At 46.6% G+C, this 18,237-nt stretch overlaps 1 protein-coding gene across 2 annotated transcripts in view; it reads right to left on the reverse strand.

The window, feature by feature from the left end:
* LOC144149666 (MAM and LDL-receptor class A domain-containing protein 1-like) overlaps positions 1 to 18,237 on the reverse strand; it is a 308,201-nt gene that overhangs the window by 116,404 nt on the left and 173,560 nt on the right. For both annotated transcript variants that reach the window (XM_077681331.1, XM_077681329.1), the window contains exons 53-57: positions 16,989 to 17,248; positions 14,388 to 14,478; positions 10,886 to 10,999; positions 5,351 to 5,607; positions 66 to 297 (exon numbers count right to left, since the gene is read on the reverse strand). In XM_077681331.1, coding sequence (XP_077537457.1) covers positions 66 to 297; positions 5,351 to 5,607; positions 10,886 to 10,999; positions 14,388 to 14,478; positions 16,989 to 17,248 — 954 coding nt within the window. The remainder of the gene's footprint in view (positions 1 to 65; positions 298 to 5,350; positions 5,608 to 10,885; positions 11,000 to 14,387; positions 14,479 to 16,988; positions 17,249 to 18,237) is intronic.

The raw sequence follows: 18,237 nt of genomic DNA on the forward strand, positions 1-18,237 counted from the left end.
AAGGGTGGCCCGATTTCACGCCGCGTGAGAGCAAAATTGGCTGCTGTGAACAACGCTTAACGCACCGTGTCTTGTGCCGAGCGTGTGGTCAGTGGCCGGGCCACTGCGGTACGGCGTGGGGCCCGACCAGCGGTGCCAGACGAGGCCCCGTGGACCGGCCACGTTTCTCCAGTCGCACAAATCATCCTCGAAGCTGCAGCTGCCACGCCTCGGGCAGGCCCAGCCTGACAGCAGAAGGTCATCCACAGCCAGCGCACTGTCGTTTCCAGTCGGACATTCACCCGATATCTCCAGGCGCTGGTGGCACAGAGGTGCGAAAGTAGGAGGGGATTCAGAACAGACGTACTTTAATCATATTTGTTGCATCCGATGCTTTGTACTGCCGCTTTAACACGCACTCGTCTCGGAGCAATAATGGTGGTGCCCGAATGCACTGTTTCTTATCAAACTGAGTTAGAGGGTGCCCAGCGGCAGTTTTTTAACAGCAGAGCTGCTATTACAGGGCGAAATTTCGCCGTTGCAGAAAAAAAAAACTGCCGAGCGCTCGTGAGCGCGTGCCCCGCGGCGACCGCCTAATCCCCGGCTCGCGCCGTGGCTTTAGCGAAAACAAAACAGCGCTGGTGTCAAGCGCTATTGCGCATCTAAAAAAACACTCAAGCGCTAATGCTAAAGATGAAAAGGCACCCTGCTTGAGTGAGGCCCCCGCGGCCGCCGCATTCTCCAGAAGCCATTACGGATAATTTGAGACATGGCTACAAGTGTGCCACTCCTTCCCGAGACAATCTGCAGATCCCGCCACCCCTGCCTCGAGTCGATGATGAGCTGGTGGAAGCCTACAATGCTGAGGATGACTTTGTATCCACCCCTCGCCGCGAAGAAGACGACGACCTCTTCGAGGCATATGAGCGCAACTATACGCAAATAAACAATGATACTGAAAATTAACTATGTGTCCGGCAATGCTTACCTACAACAGCTTTGCCACTCGAATCTTGCGCGTGAGTGCAGGGTTCCCTGAATTTTTTGCAAAGTGTGAGAATGGTTGGGCCCTTATGCCAAATATTGTCGATGTATTCTGAGTCATGTATCGGCCGTCGTCTTTTAATTGGCCCCTTTGCTTTCACAGCTTTGTTCCAAATGCTTACGAAAGATGCTAGCGCGTGCACTTTGCTCCTCACTTGTTTGGTGCCGACTAAGAGCATGTTAGTTATCTCTTCCGAACACCTGACAAAATGACATAGTTAGAGCGCTACAAGCAGCATAGACAAGAGGACGGTACAAGCACTGTCTCGCATCCGGCATCTGTCGCAGCAAAACGGCTCCTAAGCTTCGATTGGCTGCGGCACGTAGCACATACAGTGTGTTGCGACGGTAATTGGAACATTTTAAAACATTTTCCTGAGCGAACCGCCGCTCTGTTCGCGCTCAAACTTCACACGAAGGTCGCATTTTGTGGTCTATTTTGTTTGACACCGGGAACAACGACATTACTTACCTGTTTATCCTGAAAATAAATAAAAACAATTTTCGCCTAAGGGAAAATGGCGGCTGATTTGGACGTGCGAGCCCGAAAACCGGGTTTTCTGATCATCTGCTAGCTCATTTCTAGGTGCATTTTCTGATCGTCTGCTGCACCATTTGGCTCTGTACGTGAATCCCAAACGTGCATTTCACTCTGCAGGTGGTTCCGTCGTGACAACATCAACTTGCGCTGGCTCGCACGTCCAAATCAGCCGCCATTTTCCCATAGGCGACAATCGTTTTTATTTATTTTCAAAATACACAGGTAAGTACCATCGTTGTTCTCGGTGTCAAACAAAAAAGACCACGAAATGCGACCTTCGTGGCAAGTTTGAGCGCGAACAGAGCGGCGGTTCGCTCAGGAAAAATTTTTAAAGTGTTCCAATTATTGTCGCAACACCCTGTACACGCAGAGGTGGTCCATTCCATGGTACGTTCTGTAAAAAAGCTGGCGTCAGAAGTCCTACACCTGTAGCATCAAGACGGCTCCTAAACATGGCTGCGACGCGGTTCACAACACCCTCTGCGAAGCTGCTCTGCGCGGCAGTAAATACTGTATCACTGTGGGGTCTGAAGCATCTACATCGTCGTCGGGTGGCAGTAGCGAAAGGTGGAACAAAAGATGTAGCGCCTTAACGAAAGCAATTTTCACTCGCTTTCGTAATATGGGAAATCAAAGCTAGATTCAGCTTCGCGCGCACTGAAACTGCCCTTACGGACTATGTCATGTGGTAAGACGAGCCCACACCCAAAGGGGGATTGGCCCCAGAAGACGATGTTGGAAGAAAAGATGAAGAGAAAGAAGAATCAGAATACGGGATGGCGAGAAGGATTTTGAAGTGACCAATGAAGAAGAAACACAGGGTAATCGAAGAGGAGGAGGAGGTAGCTTGTCCAGCAAATGGGAGCCTCACACGGTAGAATGCGAGGTGAAGAGGAGGACGAGGTGGAGTGGACAGAGGGGAACGAGGTTTTAGGAGGAACGGCGACCCATCGGGCAGTGCCCCACGACGCACCAGCGGCATCGCACCGTCTGGCAGCGGGCAGCTCGGGACCACCTATGACCCACTGCTGGCCTCCTGCTTAGCCGCGCTGCTCAGCGAAGCCGTGGCATCGCACCGCGGTCACCTGGACCACTGACGACCAGCACGGGCCATCGCGACGTGCTGCGACGTTCGACAACGCGGAAGCCTACCCACTGGGCCACGTCATCGGCATCGCACCTGGTTCATCGTGGTATCAGCGGTAGGATGTGTTTGAATTTGGCATAGACAGTTAATGTGTTATAGTGACTTTAGGAGTAGATTTTTGATAGTGTGAGGTTGTGCTTTTTTTTGTGTGTATAGTGTGATATGCTTGTGAGTTTGTTATGATCGCGTTCGTTTGAGTTTTTGGTATTGGCAATAAAAAAAATATATTGTGTGGAAATCAAATGCTTCAAACCGAGCCTCATTTCTCTGCCGCGTGAGACGCGTGACAGACTATAATCGGGGCCGCGGAGCTTTAAGAAACACAGGCTGCAAAGAGGGAAGTGATGAGAAAACAAAAGGCGGGCTTTAATACCAGGTTGTGTCTACTTAGCGTGACGGAGAGGGCGTGCTGGGCACTTCCTCTTCTGCTCTGTTCTGTGCGAAACTGCGCTTCACGGCAAAATATACACTGCCGGCAACGAAAGAAAGTGGGTTCAGCCAATGCGCTTGATTGGTAAACATAATACTGCTCTTCCCGCTATTTTAATGCCAATTTGTAGTTCGAAAACCGTTATTTTATTTTAACAATTTTTATTTCCTTCCATGACGTATGCACTCGCATAGCGAGCGTGCCCCTCATATTTGAGCACAAAAATGCCACCGAGCACTGTTTTGTGGACTACCAGCATGCATTCTCTCGAACACAGCTGGCATCCACTATGCTCACCGCTTGTTATCTTATCGGTGTGAGTAGTTCAGCTCGTGGGGTTTACCTCTGAACGGTGATAATGAAGCGGGCTCTCGAGGGCAGAAGATAGATGACTCCACGTATAGATAACCTCTAAATTCAATACAACAACCCTTTTGCTGGTTCAAAGTAGGTTCTCATGCACGTTAGAACTCCGGATATTGTAAATGTATTAGTTCAGATGGTTTTTTTTAATGAGGAGTGGTGTTCGCAATCAAGTCGTGGTCGCGGCACCAGTGCGACTTCTTTTCGCGGTAACGATATGGCGTTGGCTGAAAAACTAAAGAAAATGGGCGCCAGCGTCTACATGGGGGAGGAAAACTTGAAAGGAGTGTATGTTTGCTTTCTTTCCCCAATGCTACATTGTTGGAAAAGGAGAAAACACGAAAATGTTGTGTTCAGTTTTGACCCACAAAAATTTCGCAGAGGTTTAACCTAGAAACATTCAGTCAAGATAGATAATATTTCACACGGAAGCATTGCCAGGGTTTCGGAATGTGGTCATTTGGAGATGAAATGCACCAAAACAGAACAAAAGGAAACAAAACGCGAAGGCGCCCTGTTATACGAAATAAGGGCTCAATTAATGAAAGCTAGTCCTAGATTTATTTTGATTTCACGTATATTTTTAGTTAAATGCTTTATATTTAGTATCACTATGTCCTTATAAAACAGCTTTTCCTTGGCGCTCTTTGCTCTTAGTCGGCCCTGCGCCATAAAAACCCTACGACCATCGTCATCATTTATTTCAATAATTTTTAGAAGTCTGTTGAACAAATTATCGGGTTTTCTAAATGCAGCATTCGGTAAGTATCGCAGTGCAACAGTACGGTGTAGTACGTTTTCTCCAAAACTGCTCCAAAATATATTTCCGGTTGCTCCAATCAGGCAGTTATGCCTGATTCTAGGATTGGTTTGAAACGCATGCCCCTGTCAAAGCGTTCAGAGCAACCAAGGTAAACCAAGGTCTCTATGCTGAGCTGTCTGAAATGGCTTAGTCCTGCCATTGCGGTAAATATTCGGACACCGCTTCCATTACCACCGCGGATAATGTCCAGCTCTATTTTCATGCATATCATCGGCTCCTTTATCGAACGTGGTGATTTGTTTTGGCTAAGGAATATATTCTTGCGAGTGATGATAACCTGTAGTAACGGCTACCTGCACCAGTTTGTGATCGCAGCCCAGCTCCATGACGCCCATCTTCCGGCCACGCTGGTGAAGTGACGCCACGAATTCCTGCCAAACGCCGGACACACTCGGAGAAAACAATTTCTTTTCAATTACACGGGGTAGTCATATTGACCCCAATTTTCAGGGTGATGTCCAGTAAGCTATTTCGTCTTTGCGATAAAAAATTCACGTTAAAATATGTTCCACGCGACATTCATACATCACTAGGAGCGCCCTTGTGGGAAATGGAAGTGAACTATATAATAATATGAAGCCCGAAACTCCATGATAATAACTCTCTATTATTCTATATTAATATCTCTATAATAAAATATCTCTATAATACAATAGATCTGCAACTCTAGAATAACTCTATATTAATATCTTAGCCCAGAAATCTTCGTCAGTGTTCCTTTAACGTAAAGCTTTAACGTAAAGTGTTCCGGAACGTAAAGCTTTCTCGAGTGATGACAAAATAACCCTCGTGACACGGCCTGAGTGGAGTAGCTAATGCATTTACCCTAATTTGGCCTTGTTATGTACAATCATCTTAGACCGCCGCTGCATGCCGAAAGGCCTTACAAGGGGCATGGCACGAAGCCTTTTGCTTCACTGATGGCATAACCTCTTTACATCGTTAGCCAACAGGGAACGGCAAGGTTAGCAGAGCACTCCCAGGCCATTTCTTCCCTACATATAGATATAGCTTGGTTCTCACCACGGGCGAAGAGTAATTGACAGCGACGTTCACTGATGCTGAAAGCCATCGCTGCGGAAGTCGGTCCTCGCCGTGGATGGTCCAGAGAAGCTCGCGGTCCTCAGCCGTATCGCTAGCACGTTTGTACACGCTAAGAGCCTCTTCCCGCTCGCCCCGGAAAAAGTGCCAGAAGCGAAGGCACCTGCGCTCTGCTTCACTAAGGCCATGCGGCGCGCTCAGAAGCCGACCACTTTCCGCCTTCAGCCTCGCGAACGTCCCTAGAAACAAATTATACAAAGGTATTAATACCATTTAATAATAATAATAATAATAATAATAATAATAATAATCAATCAATCAATCAATCATGTTTATTTACGTGCCCAGGAACAGCCATAGGCCTGAGTGCTGGCACACGGGTAGTTACATGAAAACAAAATACAGGAAACATATAGCAAGAAACAAACAAGCGACAAGACACACACAAATTGAAGTAGTGAAAATGACAGAAATAAAGCACAGGCGGAGCCTGGGTACAGGTAAAAAAATAAAAAAAGAAGATGCCTATGTTGCTCTGCCCGTCGTAAAGGCCACACGACAGGCAGAGCAACAAAGTTTGACAGTAATACAACAAAAACAACGGCAAGAGTGTAGAGACAAATTAAAAAACGAACAAATGACAGTAAACAGTTTCAAACATAGGCAACTATCAGTTGGATAGACACAACCGCAGAGAAATCAAATTCCAGAAAAAAAAGAACGACAGACATATCATAGGTGTTTAACATACTGTATTCAACAGCGTTGTACGGTAAACTGTAAAGGATTTTTGAAAGATGTCAAGGCGTTCAAAGAAGCGGTTGTAACAATTCTGTATTCTGCGCACAGGAGAATGATTGGAGTTGCGCGCAGCGGTCAAGAACGGGCGATGCGACCTGGTGGGCCTTTGTGGTACACTAAACTCTAAACAGTTAAGCAGGTCTGCGCAAGAAAGGTCACCATGAACAATTTTGTGAAGAAATGTAAGGTCTGCACGCATACGTCTGCAGTTCAAGGAAGGGATGGAAGGGACTATGGATAAGTCAGAATCAGGATGAAAACTGTGATTGTGATGACGGTGCTTAAATATGGATAAAAACTTCTTCTGCACACGTTCTATTAATTCACTACTAGATTTGGAGATGCCGTTCCAGGCAACAGAAGCATATTCTAACTGTGGTATACATATTGCATTGTATAGCATTAGAAATGGATCTGGAGAAGAGAATTCCTTTGTAATCCGACACACGTTTCCAAGGCTTCGGAGTGCTCGCCGGGTGATGAGCCTAATATGAGGAGAAAAAGAGAGGGTACTGTCGAAAAGCACCCCTAGGTCCCTAATCTCCTCAACCCTTTGCAGAGGAGCTCCCTCAATACTGTAGGAAAACAGCAGACGGTGGGTTTTCCGGCTGTAGGTGACAACCTTTGTTTTAGTGGGGTTTAAAATTAGGAAGTTTTTCCTGCACCAGACCGATAATTCCGACACATCCCTCTGCAAGGCACAGCAGTCCTGAACACCGCTAATGTGCCTAAATAGTTTGACATCATCAGCATAGAGAAGAAAAGAAGAGTTTGTTAACACTGTTGAAACATCATTGATAAAGACAGAAAACAATAATGGACCCAGCACGGAACCCTGGGGTACACCACTTGTTGCAGGGTAAACACTAGACTTTTTGTAGTTAACATCTACATAAAAGGCCCGGTCAAGGAGATAGTTGGACAACAAGGCAACAAGGCTTGCGTCTACACCGGACTTAGCAAGCTTGTTAATTAATAACTGATGGTTCACCACATCAAACGCCTTACTGAGGTCAAAATAAATAACGTCCAACTGGCCGTTTTCACAAACTGCAGCCGAAGCCTGTGTCATAAAGCTTGCAAGATTTGTGACCGTCGATCGACCCGAGAAAAAGCCGTGCTGATTTGGTAGCACAACGTTCTTGACGCAGGCAGCAAGAACTTTGTGCAGAGCTGACTCAAAGAGTTTTGAGGCGACACAAAGGAGTGAGATCGGGCGATAGTTAGAAACGGCTGACTTATCACCAGACTTAAATATTGGAAAAATTCGAGCGATCTTCCATGCACGAGGAAATTTACCTAAAAGTAAGCAGTTATTATAAATGGAAGTTAAGACAGGCACAAAAATGTTCCCGTAAGCCTTCATGAGGGCTGCTGGAATTCCATCTGCACCACAGGAAAATGATGGTTTCATCCGTTGAAGGCTATCTTTGACAATTTTTTCATCGAACCTAAGTGTGTTAAAATTAGAGTTATTAAACGATAAGCGTTCGTCGTTACCATCTGGCAGTTGAAAGACAGAATGAAAGTACTGAGCAAAACTGGTGGCAACATCCTCAACCTCTTCACCATCGGAATTAAGCAGGCTAACGTGTTCTTTAGACGCCTTAGAACGGCCGCGTACATACCTCCAGAATTCAGCCGGTTTCTGAGACGCAGCAGCCTCTAACGATTCTATATAGAGCTGGTGGTCACGCCGGTAGAGGATTTTACAAAGTGAGCGATACCGACTAAACTCCGCTTTCCACTTGTCAAGCCCAGAACGCTTGGCCTTTTTGTGGGCGCTATCCTTAAGTTTAAGCGAACTTCGAAGTTCTTTAGAAAACCAGTGGGGAAATTTGGAAGGAACAGGCTTATAACAAGGGATATACTTTTCCATGCCACTTCTGACTATTTCGGTAAAACGTCGAACCTGTTCGTCAACATCATTGACATCCAAAACACTAGACCATTCAGCAGATGAATAAAAGTGATACAGCCCAGCATAATCTCCACGCTTGAAATCATATCGCGGGACTGAACAATTGTCAACACCGCCAGAGCGATGCTGGGTCGCGACCGAGACAGAGACAATAAGAGGGGGGTGAAACTTGTCGGGGTGCACAAGGGATATTTCGGAGGCACACACTTGTACGTTTTTTAAGTTTGAGAAGCACACATCTAGAACATTACCACAAGAGTTTTCTATGCGGCAAAACTGCTGCATGGAGGTGAACGACTGAAAATCTAATAGCATGCTGCATTTCTGCGCTGCATAATGGTTTTTGTGCTCAAAAGAAAGACTGTTCCAGCGAATACCTGGGGTGTTGAAGTCTCCAAGTATGATGAGCTTATGGTTGGAGTGTGCATTTGAGACATTTTCTATGGATGTGAGTGTTCGATTAAATTCAGAAGGTAATACATCCGGGGATATATAGAATGCACCGATGAGTAGCTTCTCGCCCTTCGTGAGGCCTACCTCAAGCCAGACTGATTCGTCTAGGGTCTCGAGGTCAGCACGCCGCATGCACTGCACTGAATGATCAACGGCAACGAGAACCCCGCCACCTTTTTGTTTAGGTCCAGTTAATTTTCTGTCGCTTCTAAAGATTTGATAGTTAGAAGGGAAATAGTCGGAAGACGAGATATCATCGGAAAGCCAGGTTTCAGTAATGACAACAGCAGAAAATTTAGAGCATACAATATTTCTAATAAATTCAGAGGACTTAGTTCGTAGACCTCGAGTGTTTTGATAGTATATGTCGAAACTCTCGTACTTACTGATCATTTTCAGTTATTTCAGAGCTGTGCAGCATACCAGGGTGGACCTTGCCTTGAAACGGCTTGAAAAGGCAGCCTTTTGGCCACATAGACGGGTCGCTCAGGCGCCTAAAACACTCCTCGTTAACAGTTACGCAAAAAGAAGAATAGGAGTCGTACTTGGTCCTAAGGCGTTTGCACGACAATGGCGTAACTTGCACAGTTGACAAGTGAGCCAACAGTTGAGCAGATGTGGTGTTAGCCGACAGTTTTGAAACAAAGATGGCCCTGGAGCTGGGTGGTCGGTGTACCACAACCAACTGAGAAGCTTCCGACGCACCCACGCGGGGAGGGCTCCTTTTCTTCTGCAAGTTCGTCGGCGGGCCATTAATCGCAGTGTCGGACCTAGGAGGCGGGGGCAGAGGGTGGACCGAAGGGGAAACCAAAGTGCTCAAGGCCGTAGCAGGTTGACTGCTGGGGCGGTCAACGAACGGCGACGCGGTGGTAGATGACAGGAAGGGGGCACATTCACCAGCTGCACCGGCGGCGGCTTCGGCGAACGACGACCTCGTAGGGATACCAGACTGCGGTGACGTCACCGGCGGCATGAAAGGATTAGCAGGCTTCGGGGAAGCAGGCGGAGAAGGCGGGGGACGCGCGAGCTCCCCTCGCAGGCAGCGAACCTCCTCGCGCAGGGAAGCGACGATTGCAGCCTGCTGGGCAAGCCCAGCCACATTATCCCGTCGAAGAAGCCGGTTTTCCTCGCGCAGCTCGGTGACAACATCCCCGAGAAAAGAGAGGCTGGCGCAGGCTTCGGACAGGAGATTCTTCAACGCAGCTACCTCTGCGCGTAGGTCCGCCGAAGGGTTGAAGCTTGCTCCGACAGGGGACGCCACTCGTTTGGCCGGGATGTTCGCTGGCTCACCGTCGTCGCTGGCTTGGTCACCGGGGTCGCTAGGCCTAGCGGGTGACGCCGCAGCCACACACAGATTGCAGACGAACGGCTGCTCACCGGAGATCAAACGCTGCAGTTCCTCGTCCGGAAGAACAATGCACTTTCCGTGCGCACGGCGTTTACACTCAGAACATCGAAAAAACTCCTGCCTGCCGAAGAAAGCGAGGCAGCAGAGGAGGCACTTGTCCTTACTGGATAATAATAATAATAATAATAATAATAATAATAATAATAATAATAATAATAATAATAATAATAATAACAATAATAACAATAATAACGACAACGACAACAACAACAACGAAACACGAAAACAAAAACGCCCGTGTGCACGAGATGTCGATGCACGTTAAAGATCCCTGGTGGTCAAAATTAATCCGGAGCTCTCCACTACGGCGCGCCTCATTGCCTGCGTTGATTCAGTGCGTTAAACCCTACAATGAGTCAACAACAACAAAACGCTCTAAGCGGTTGATTTCATTTGCGTCTTTTAAACACTCGGCTATGCGCTCGTCATTATCGTTTCTATGAGATGCCCAGCAACACACTTTGGTGTGTGCATTTATCTATTCATTTCACAGTTGCTGCCGGCCAACAATTCACGGCCAAGGGATGTATATTCAAATTTTGTCATGTATATATGACAGCGCCTTAAAGTGACGCTGTGTCTGCATTCAAAGCCACCACAAAACGATTACTATCACTAAAACTTTATTGCTTTTCTGTGCGTGAAACAGAATATCAGTTGCATACAACTTCGTTCCCCATTTAATACTCCATGGTGAACTTGCAAAGCTATAACACTGTCAAAAAGGCGGCGTACACAATTAGTACTGTTAACGTAGGCACACGCATACTCATTCCCTTCAGACGTTATCACGCACCAGAAAAAAAAACTAATGCCGTCGTAATAAGGCGCAATCAACTCCTATACTAATTGATAAAATATGAGCAACGATATGCTATTCCGCCAGTATTAGCTACAAACATTGCGCAATTTCTAACTGTTTCTTTCTCCTTACCTGTGCTCGTGCCTGTGGTATGATCAGTTGGAACAGGGCTGAATTCCTTCCCGCTGTCGAGCACCCATCCCTCCAATGTCCAGTCACAAGGCCCCTCTTCAAAGTCGCATGTGGCTGCAGGTAAAACGAACGAGAGAATCGTACGGACAATGCGAAGTTAAAACATTTGAAATTCATCATAGTCTTAAGACTGTTTTGTCAGTGTGCTTGCTACCTTTTTTCTGGAAGATAACACATGTACCTATATGTACATCTTATAGATGTACATCTTATACATATAGATGTACATAGATGTACTATTATGAGCAATATGAAAGGGAACACAGGAACGCGTAGAAAACACCCTCAAACCCAGCCATGAGGGATACGCAGCGGCCGCCGTCGGAAACAATTGGAAAGGGGGACGCTGTTCTAACAACTGTTCGCATTCTCGCCGTGCGTCTTATCGGCAGTCGGACCATACCATATTATCGGTGAAAGGGCGTAAACTGCTGCTTTGTAGAAATACCAGCGTGGTGGGAGTGCCAACAGTTAGCGGAAGAGCTCCCTCCTTTCCTCTTTGTGTTTCACAGCGCCATCCGCGTATCGCTCCGAGTCTGTTTCGAGGCTGTTTGCCACGCGTTCCTGTGTTCCCTTTCATATTGCTCATGATAGTACATATAGATGTAAAGCCTGCATGTACATGTAGTGTTTAATTCTGGAAGATAATAATAATAATACATGCAAGCTGAAAGCATTTCATGCCGGGTGCCCGGTGCTAACACGGGACAGTTTTTTTCTACTTTCCATATTGTTTATCCCACTCAACGAGGACACAAAGAGGTCAAATGGCAGCGTCCTAACTTGATTGATTGATTGATTGATTGATTGATTGATTGATTGATTGATTGATTGATTGATTGATTGATTGATTGATTGATTGATTGATTGATTGATTCAAAGAACAAATACATTGCGCAAAATAGTACAATTTTTTATCTTCTGCCCAGGTAAATGGGGCAAAAGGCGTTTGGGCCCATTTATTCGAGCCCGATTGATCGAGCCCGATCGAATCGCCTGACGATGCCCCGTCTCTGATGTAGCACAACGGCAGCAGCACTAGCAAAGCCCATTCAACAACTGTTGAATCAAATTATAAACATGAAACAAACCAAACGCCAACATAGGCAAACTATATAAACACAATTGTTGGTTATATAAAACTATGACAAAGCAAAAAAAGCAGTATAATGATAACCGATATATACTACGCAAAAGGTAGAGATCGTGAGATTACTAGAAAAAGTTTAGCGAAATGAAGATTTTTACCCCAAATACCAATGCAAACTTTTTTTTTTTGCACTCAACGCGGGTACGCATCATAATTCTAACAGTATACGTAAAACAATACTCAAGGAAACCTTCTCATGACGGCACAGAATACAGCCTATAAACTGGTCATGCGCGACTTTTATTTCTGTCCCCAAAAATTGTTTTACTTTTTTAAATAAATATACCGAAAGGGAACTTAGAAGAACTTGATTTTGTTGCACTATGTAGTATATATACACGCAAATAACGTTACGGCACACGTCTTTGCAACGTTGCGTTCATGGGCGCTGAAGGCTGTCTCCGCGGCGGGACCGACCCAGTGTTGCGCGGCTCTGCCGCGGCTGGCGCTGTGGTCGCCCGGCAAACTTCGCTGTCCGGAGCCTATAGAGGTCATGTGCGCGTGCTGGCGTGAGGAGTGTGTTGGCTGTGCCTAATTCGTGAATGAGTACTGCCTGCTCTCGCGATAAACCTGGGTGAACAGAAAGGAGTCTTGTCACTTAAGCCATAGTTGCTTGAGCGTGTGTTTGGGACAGCAGGGATTCTCTGTACGAGGAATGGCCGGCGCTTGATGACGAGCTGCACGGGCGAGCTTGTTTACCCGCACATTGCCAAAGATTGCAACATGTCCAGGAATCCCACCGAGTTCATAATTTTGGTCGCTCAAAAGGTTGAGTAGGTTAGCTATGTCTTTCTAAACGTCCATCGACGCTAACGTCAACATGATAGCTGGCTTGACTGGATGGTGCCTTGTTTACATGTTGAAAGAACGCTACAGGTTGTCGTCGCCGTTCACTATCACAGATGGGTACATTTGGCTGGGAAGTTGGGCTATCCGATGGTTCTCCCCGGTGCTCACCCCCCCCCCCCCTACCGCATTGAAATAAGGGCCGATGATTAGTGAAGGATCTGACGGCGCTAACCTTAACCTTGTGTGTCAAAGATTCGACGTCCTCGCGAAGTACGACTAATGCGTTAACGTGTATTCTTCTTGGGCAGTGTCATAAGCTCAACGAGCAGCAAAGACAGTCAACCAGGGTTCCAAACCAAAACCTGTTACCAAGAATCATAGCGGCAAAAACCCACCCCTCCCTTTGCCGTCCGAATCCTGCTAGACGCTACACAGATGTCGCCTCCTGGTCCTGATGTTTATAGCGAGGGGGTCGTTGACGCTGCCCTGGTAGTTCAACAAGACGAACCCTGGAGCTCAAAGCTGCCGTGAAAAGCCTCCCGAAGTTTTAAGAGAAAACGCCGGACCACTTTGTAATGACTTAGGAGGGTGTTTCAGTTTATCTGGTTTTTCGCACTTGTGATCACTGGATCTGTGATCGGACCGCGTCAGGTCCACGTTCTACGAACGCTCGTGTCTATGCACCCCACGTCAGAACAGGCCCCACAAGCTTCGAGAGAACCGACTATCTTCGATAACATGCAGCCATCAAGAACTTTTGCGTGGTTGTTCTCGTGGCCATTTGAAACACTCCCGCATTCCCTTAAACACGTTCATTACACGTTCGTTATTGATGTTTATAGTCGTATACAAGATTTCTTGTATTTATTCTCTCTAATTCCTTTGTGTATTCGTTAACATAAGTGAACGTGATGAACTAACAGCAGTGAATAGTGTTCACAGCAGTGAATAGTGTTGTGCCTTGATTATAATGGTACCCTACTTGTACATTGCCTAGCCGCATTATGAAAATTCTTTTTTTGTTGTCACTTCGAGTCTCTGACCCAATCTTCTCGCTGCGCCTGGCGAAGCTGGCCAATAAGCACCATCCTCTAGTTTTTGGTAATTGACAGAAGAATACGTTATCTTCCGCGTTATCGTCAACTTCTCCGTATAATTGCATGTGTGAGCCGCTATACGTGGCATTCCCTGCCTGGAAAAACCACTGCTCATTTTCTGCGACGATGATGACTGTTTGGGAGGGATGGTTGTTCCACGGTGTCAACCAGAGCGCCAAGACGACCACCCATTTCATCCACTATCGCCCCAGGAGGTACCGGTCGGTAAAGTGAACGGGAGCGACTACTATGTAAGGGTAATAAACATGTTTCAGAGAAGAGCCACGAGCTTTCATAAATATTTAAGGAAGTGGTTACCGTGCATGCTCCTAAGGAAACCAAGTTTATTAACCCACTTCCTTGTAGGAGAGACGTTTAAACTTACGATTGTAATATGCATACTTACATGTCGGTGGACAGGGCTGTTCGTCAAATGATATATCATCGACACCGATGAAGAATGGACTGCGACCAGGTAGCTCTCCATCAAGCAGTAGCTGTGAAAGTTGCAATATTGGGTTAGAGGTATGACGCCTAAGTATGCTTCACAGCTAAAACAATCACTGCTCAGAGTTTGGAATTTGTTTCCAGGATGTTTCACATTTTTCTACAGTAAACAACGGAGCGATTCCCAAACATGTTGTGCATAGCTGCTGCATCTCAGGAAGTGACCGCATGATCAGCGAACGCATGGCGGCGTGCGCTACTCTGTCGTTATATCGCAGTGCACCGCCGCCGCCGAGCATGTTGCAAATTGTGTTTGAACCTCCCGCGCAAATGCGACGTTGTTCGGATGAGCCATGGAGGACGCGAAGCCCATTCACCGGTTGCCTCACTCGTTGTTCAGCCCCCACTCCTGAGTGCATCAGTGCGCTGAGGCAGCACTCACTCGTGGGTCCTACCGAATGCAGCGATGGTAAGCCTCTGCGTCGGTGGCGCGATCTGTGTCTCAGGAAGTGAGCGCACATCGTCGTCGAGCGCACGATGGCACGCGCTGCTATGGCGTCATCTCGCAGCACGTCGCCACCATCCAGCATGTCTCACCGCCTTCCACTCACACTTTCTCCATGCGTCGCCGCCGAGAAGCGTCTTGTGCGGGCTCGGCATACCGCCCTTCCCTCACACTATCCCCAACTTTCCTTTTCTTTCTGTCTTCGCTCGCTCGTCCGGCGCCGATTTAAAACCACAGTAGCGCCCGCCAAAGTACTGCGCACTAAAAATATCACGCTTACGGCCGTTCCTTGCCAACGAGTTGGCGGTAGTAACACAGTGTGCGTACTTTCATTCCACCTGCCCAGCGTGCAATGGGCGGAGATAATTGTAATGACTCTTCTCCAACAAACCTGTCGCAATGCCTTAAGGCCTCCAGGCGAGCCACCGGGCCACGGGTGAGCAACATGACATATAAATATAGAGACGCTTTATTTGACCGCGCTCCCCAAACTACATGACCTACTCCAGGCTTGAAACCTATTTGCCTCGGAGCATTCCTGTCTGGCGCCTTCCGCGGACTAGAGTAAGGTCGACTATTCGGCTTTGAACTTGTAACGGTTATAGAGCTATTTGGCGGGTCGCGGGAGTTACATTTTACGCTCTTTTTTTCGTATTCTACCTCAAAACTGCTCGATTTCAGTAAACTCAGTTTTGGAATATGTACACGGCATCCAGAAGAAAGGACTCCGGCGCCTGCTTGTCCCCTGTTTTACATCGAGCCATGTTGGGGCGACGCAGGGCATGAACAGCTTTGTTCATGATCTGTATGCCGACAAACGCCCGAATATCCCAATGCCTAACAGCTTCCACCATAAAATTAGTCATAGAACTGTGTTTGAGTGCCCCGTTTGTGAACGATGCGTTAACATCAATACTGCCCCTCTGCAGGAATTTGTATTCTACCGTCTTTGTGTTCTGACATTTCTTAAAACCATTACCGTTATATGATGGAAGGTTTGCGCTCAGGATTAAATTTTACACAACAAAATTACCTCTAATAAATACCAAATTAGGTAAAACAATGACTTTGCAAATATAGTAGACTGGCGTCGGTATCAGCAAACGAGCAATAATTTTACAGGGGCTGTCTTTCACCGCATTGTAATATTTCAGCTAGGCCAAGAACAAAACCGGACAATTCGCAAGTACTTAAACCCAAAGCGTACAACTGCGCTATACTTGCAAGGGAGTCTTGGCAATTGCGTACTCCGGTTTTACGTCTGAAATCAAGCGCATGAGCTGCGAATTCTTAACAATTTTTCTTTGGCGAAGCACATCGATACCATGTCAGCCAATGCTCTTCGAAATTATTATTTTAAGATGCGCCTTAGCCTTTCAACGCCTTCTGCTTGTTCCTTGGGCTAGAATACAATCATTCGTCTTCAATGAGAATATGCTACAACCCTCTGAAATCCTTACACCAAAACCAATAAAAATTTTAAAAAAGTAGATAAAAAAGAAAGCGATAATGTGGCATTAGGAATGCTTACGTACGTAGGCATAAAACTACGCTTCGTCCGCTCAGTGAGCTATTAGATGTGTCAGAAACAAACCAAGTTTCGAGTGCGAAGTTCTTCTGTCAACAAGTCCTTTCACATTTCCGGCATTAACATATCTAATAATTATAATTGCTCAATTCATGACACCACAATACAATACGCAGTATCAATAGCACCGTTCAATTCATTACAGTAACGTTAAAATTATTCCCGTTTTCCAAAAGCCATTGTTGATTCCAACGATATCTCAAACAACAAGGTGACACCACATTCACTGTCGTCTTATGAATTGGCGGTGTAAAAGTAATGGTCTTCTTTTTTATCTGTGCGTGTCATTCTTTCTGCTATCTTACATTTGTAGAGTGATATTTGCAACCTCGTACGCCCTTTGAATAAGATCGCAGTGTTAACCCTTCTGCGGCTAGTATTCAAACGAAACTTACGAACGTTACAATGGCAATAAACACTTCTTTAAAAAATAGAAGATAAAGACTGCCCTTCACACAATTTGGTACCTTAAATGGTGCATCGGTAACATTGACGTTTATTGCAGCTTCAATCCACGTGTCCCCTTGGTGTCCGACTTTTGTCCACAGTGTCGAACCAGGGTCTGACGTGTTGAACACACGCAGCGTGAGTCGACCGTCGTCTGTTTCTCGCATGTGGTACCACATCCGGAAGCAGCGGCCGGCCGGGCTAGTTGCGTTCACCGTGGTCGACAGCATGTGGGCAGTGACCGCCGTCTCGTCGGAGTTTGTCAGCTCCAGGTACATTCCTGTTTTTGAATGAATGAAAATAGCAAGCACAGCGTTACTAGCGCTAAATGACCTCAAACTCGTCTTAAGGCGTTATCCTGGCCACTATAGTTTGCAGATGCTATTTTGCAACTTTCACTTGGAGCTAAACACGAAATCAAGCCTGAGGCGTGATCAAGCCAACAGAGCTAAGAATGTGCTCAATCGATCATGTTTACACTTCCAACTTTCGGCGTAAATGAAAAGGAACGTTTAAAATATATATACTCATCAAAACAATACATTTATGTTGTTTGTAAACAGTCTTAATAGAGCGAAAACACACACGGCAGTTCTGATGGCTCAATATCAGTTACTTCGCAAAGTGGCTAAATAAAATCAGCGAGCAATGGCCCTAACTTCCCAAACCCCTTCTACTTGTACACACCCAGCAGAAAATGAAGGAACATTCACTCCGTTCACATGATCACGTAAGGTGTAATCGCGAAAGTCAATTTGGCCCCCTATCGTCTGAACTTGCTCCTCTGAGCAAGCGATGCAGCTTCCAGTCCACGCACCCCGCTGTTTTTACGAATCCCTTGTGGAATCCGTGTTGGCACTACACAAGGCCGCACATACTTTTCTGGGCTGTTTTGGAAACAACAGAGCTTCTGAGTGAGCGGCGCGTTCAGCGGGAGATTTCCGTGGCACGGTGCCTCTATTCTACTTCTGCCCGGCCACAGCGCCTATCCGCTGGTGTGTTGGCTGCCATTTTAGTCTGTACCTTCCAAGCGAGCAGTGAATTGAATGGGTATTTTGCCAGTCCGGCGCGTGTTTAAAACTTGAAACGCTGCCTGGCCCTTCGACACGTAACCAGCGGATGCGTGATAAGTTTTCCACCTCTACTACCTGGGGTGCGCGTGGTTCCCGTATCAGCGAGCACCCGCGCCCCTCATTTCTGGTAACAAGGCCAGAAATAACAGCCTTCAAGACCGCGCTTTGATCAGTCTAATGGCTTTCGCCAGTTAAG

The sequence above is a fragment of the Haemaphysalis longicornis genome, unplaced genomic scaffold, assembly GCF_048455015.1.
Source record: "Haemaphysalis longicornis isolate Haplotype H1 unplaced genomic scaffold, Haemaphysalis longicornis Haplotype H1 scaffold_1, whole genome shotgun sequence".
NCBI lineage: Eukaryota > Metazoa > Arthropoda > Arachnida > Ixodida > Ixodidae > Haemaphysalis > Haemaphysalis longicornis.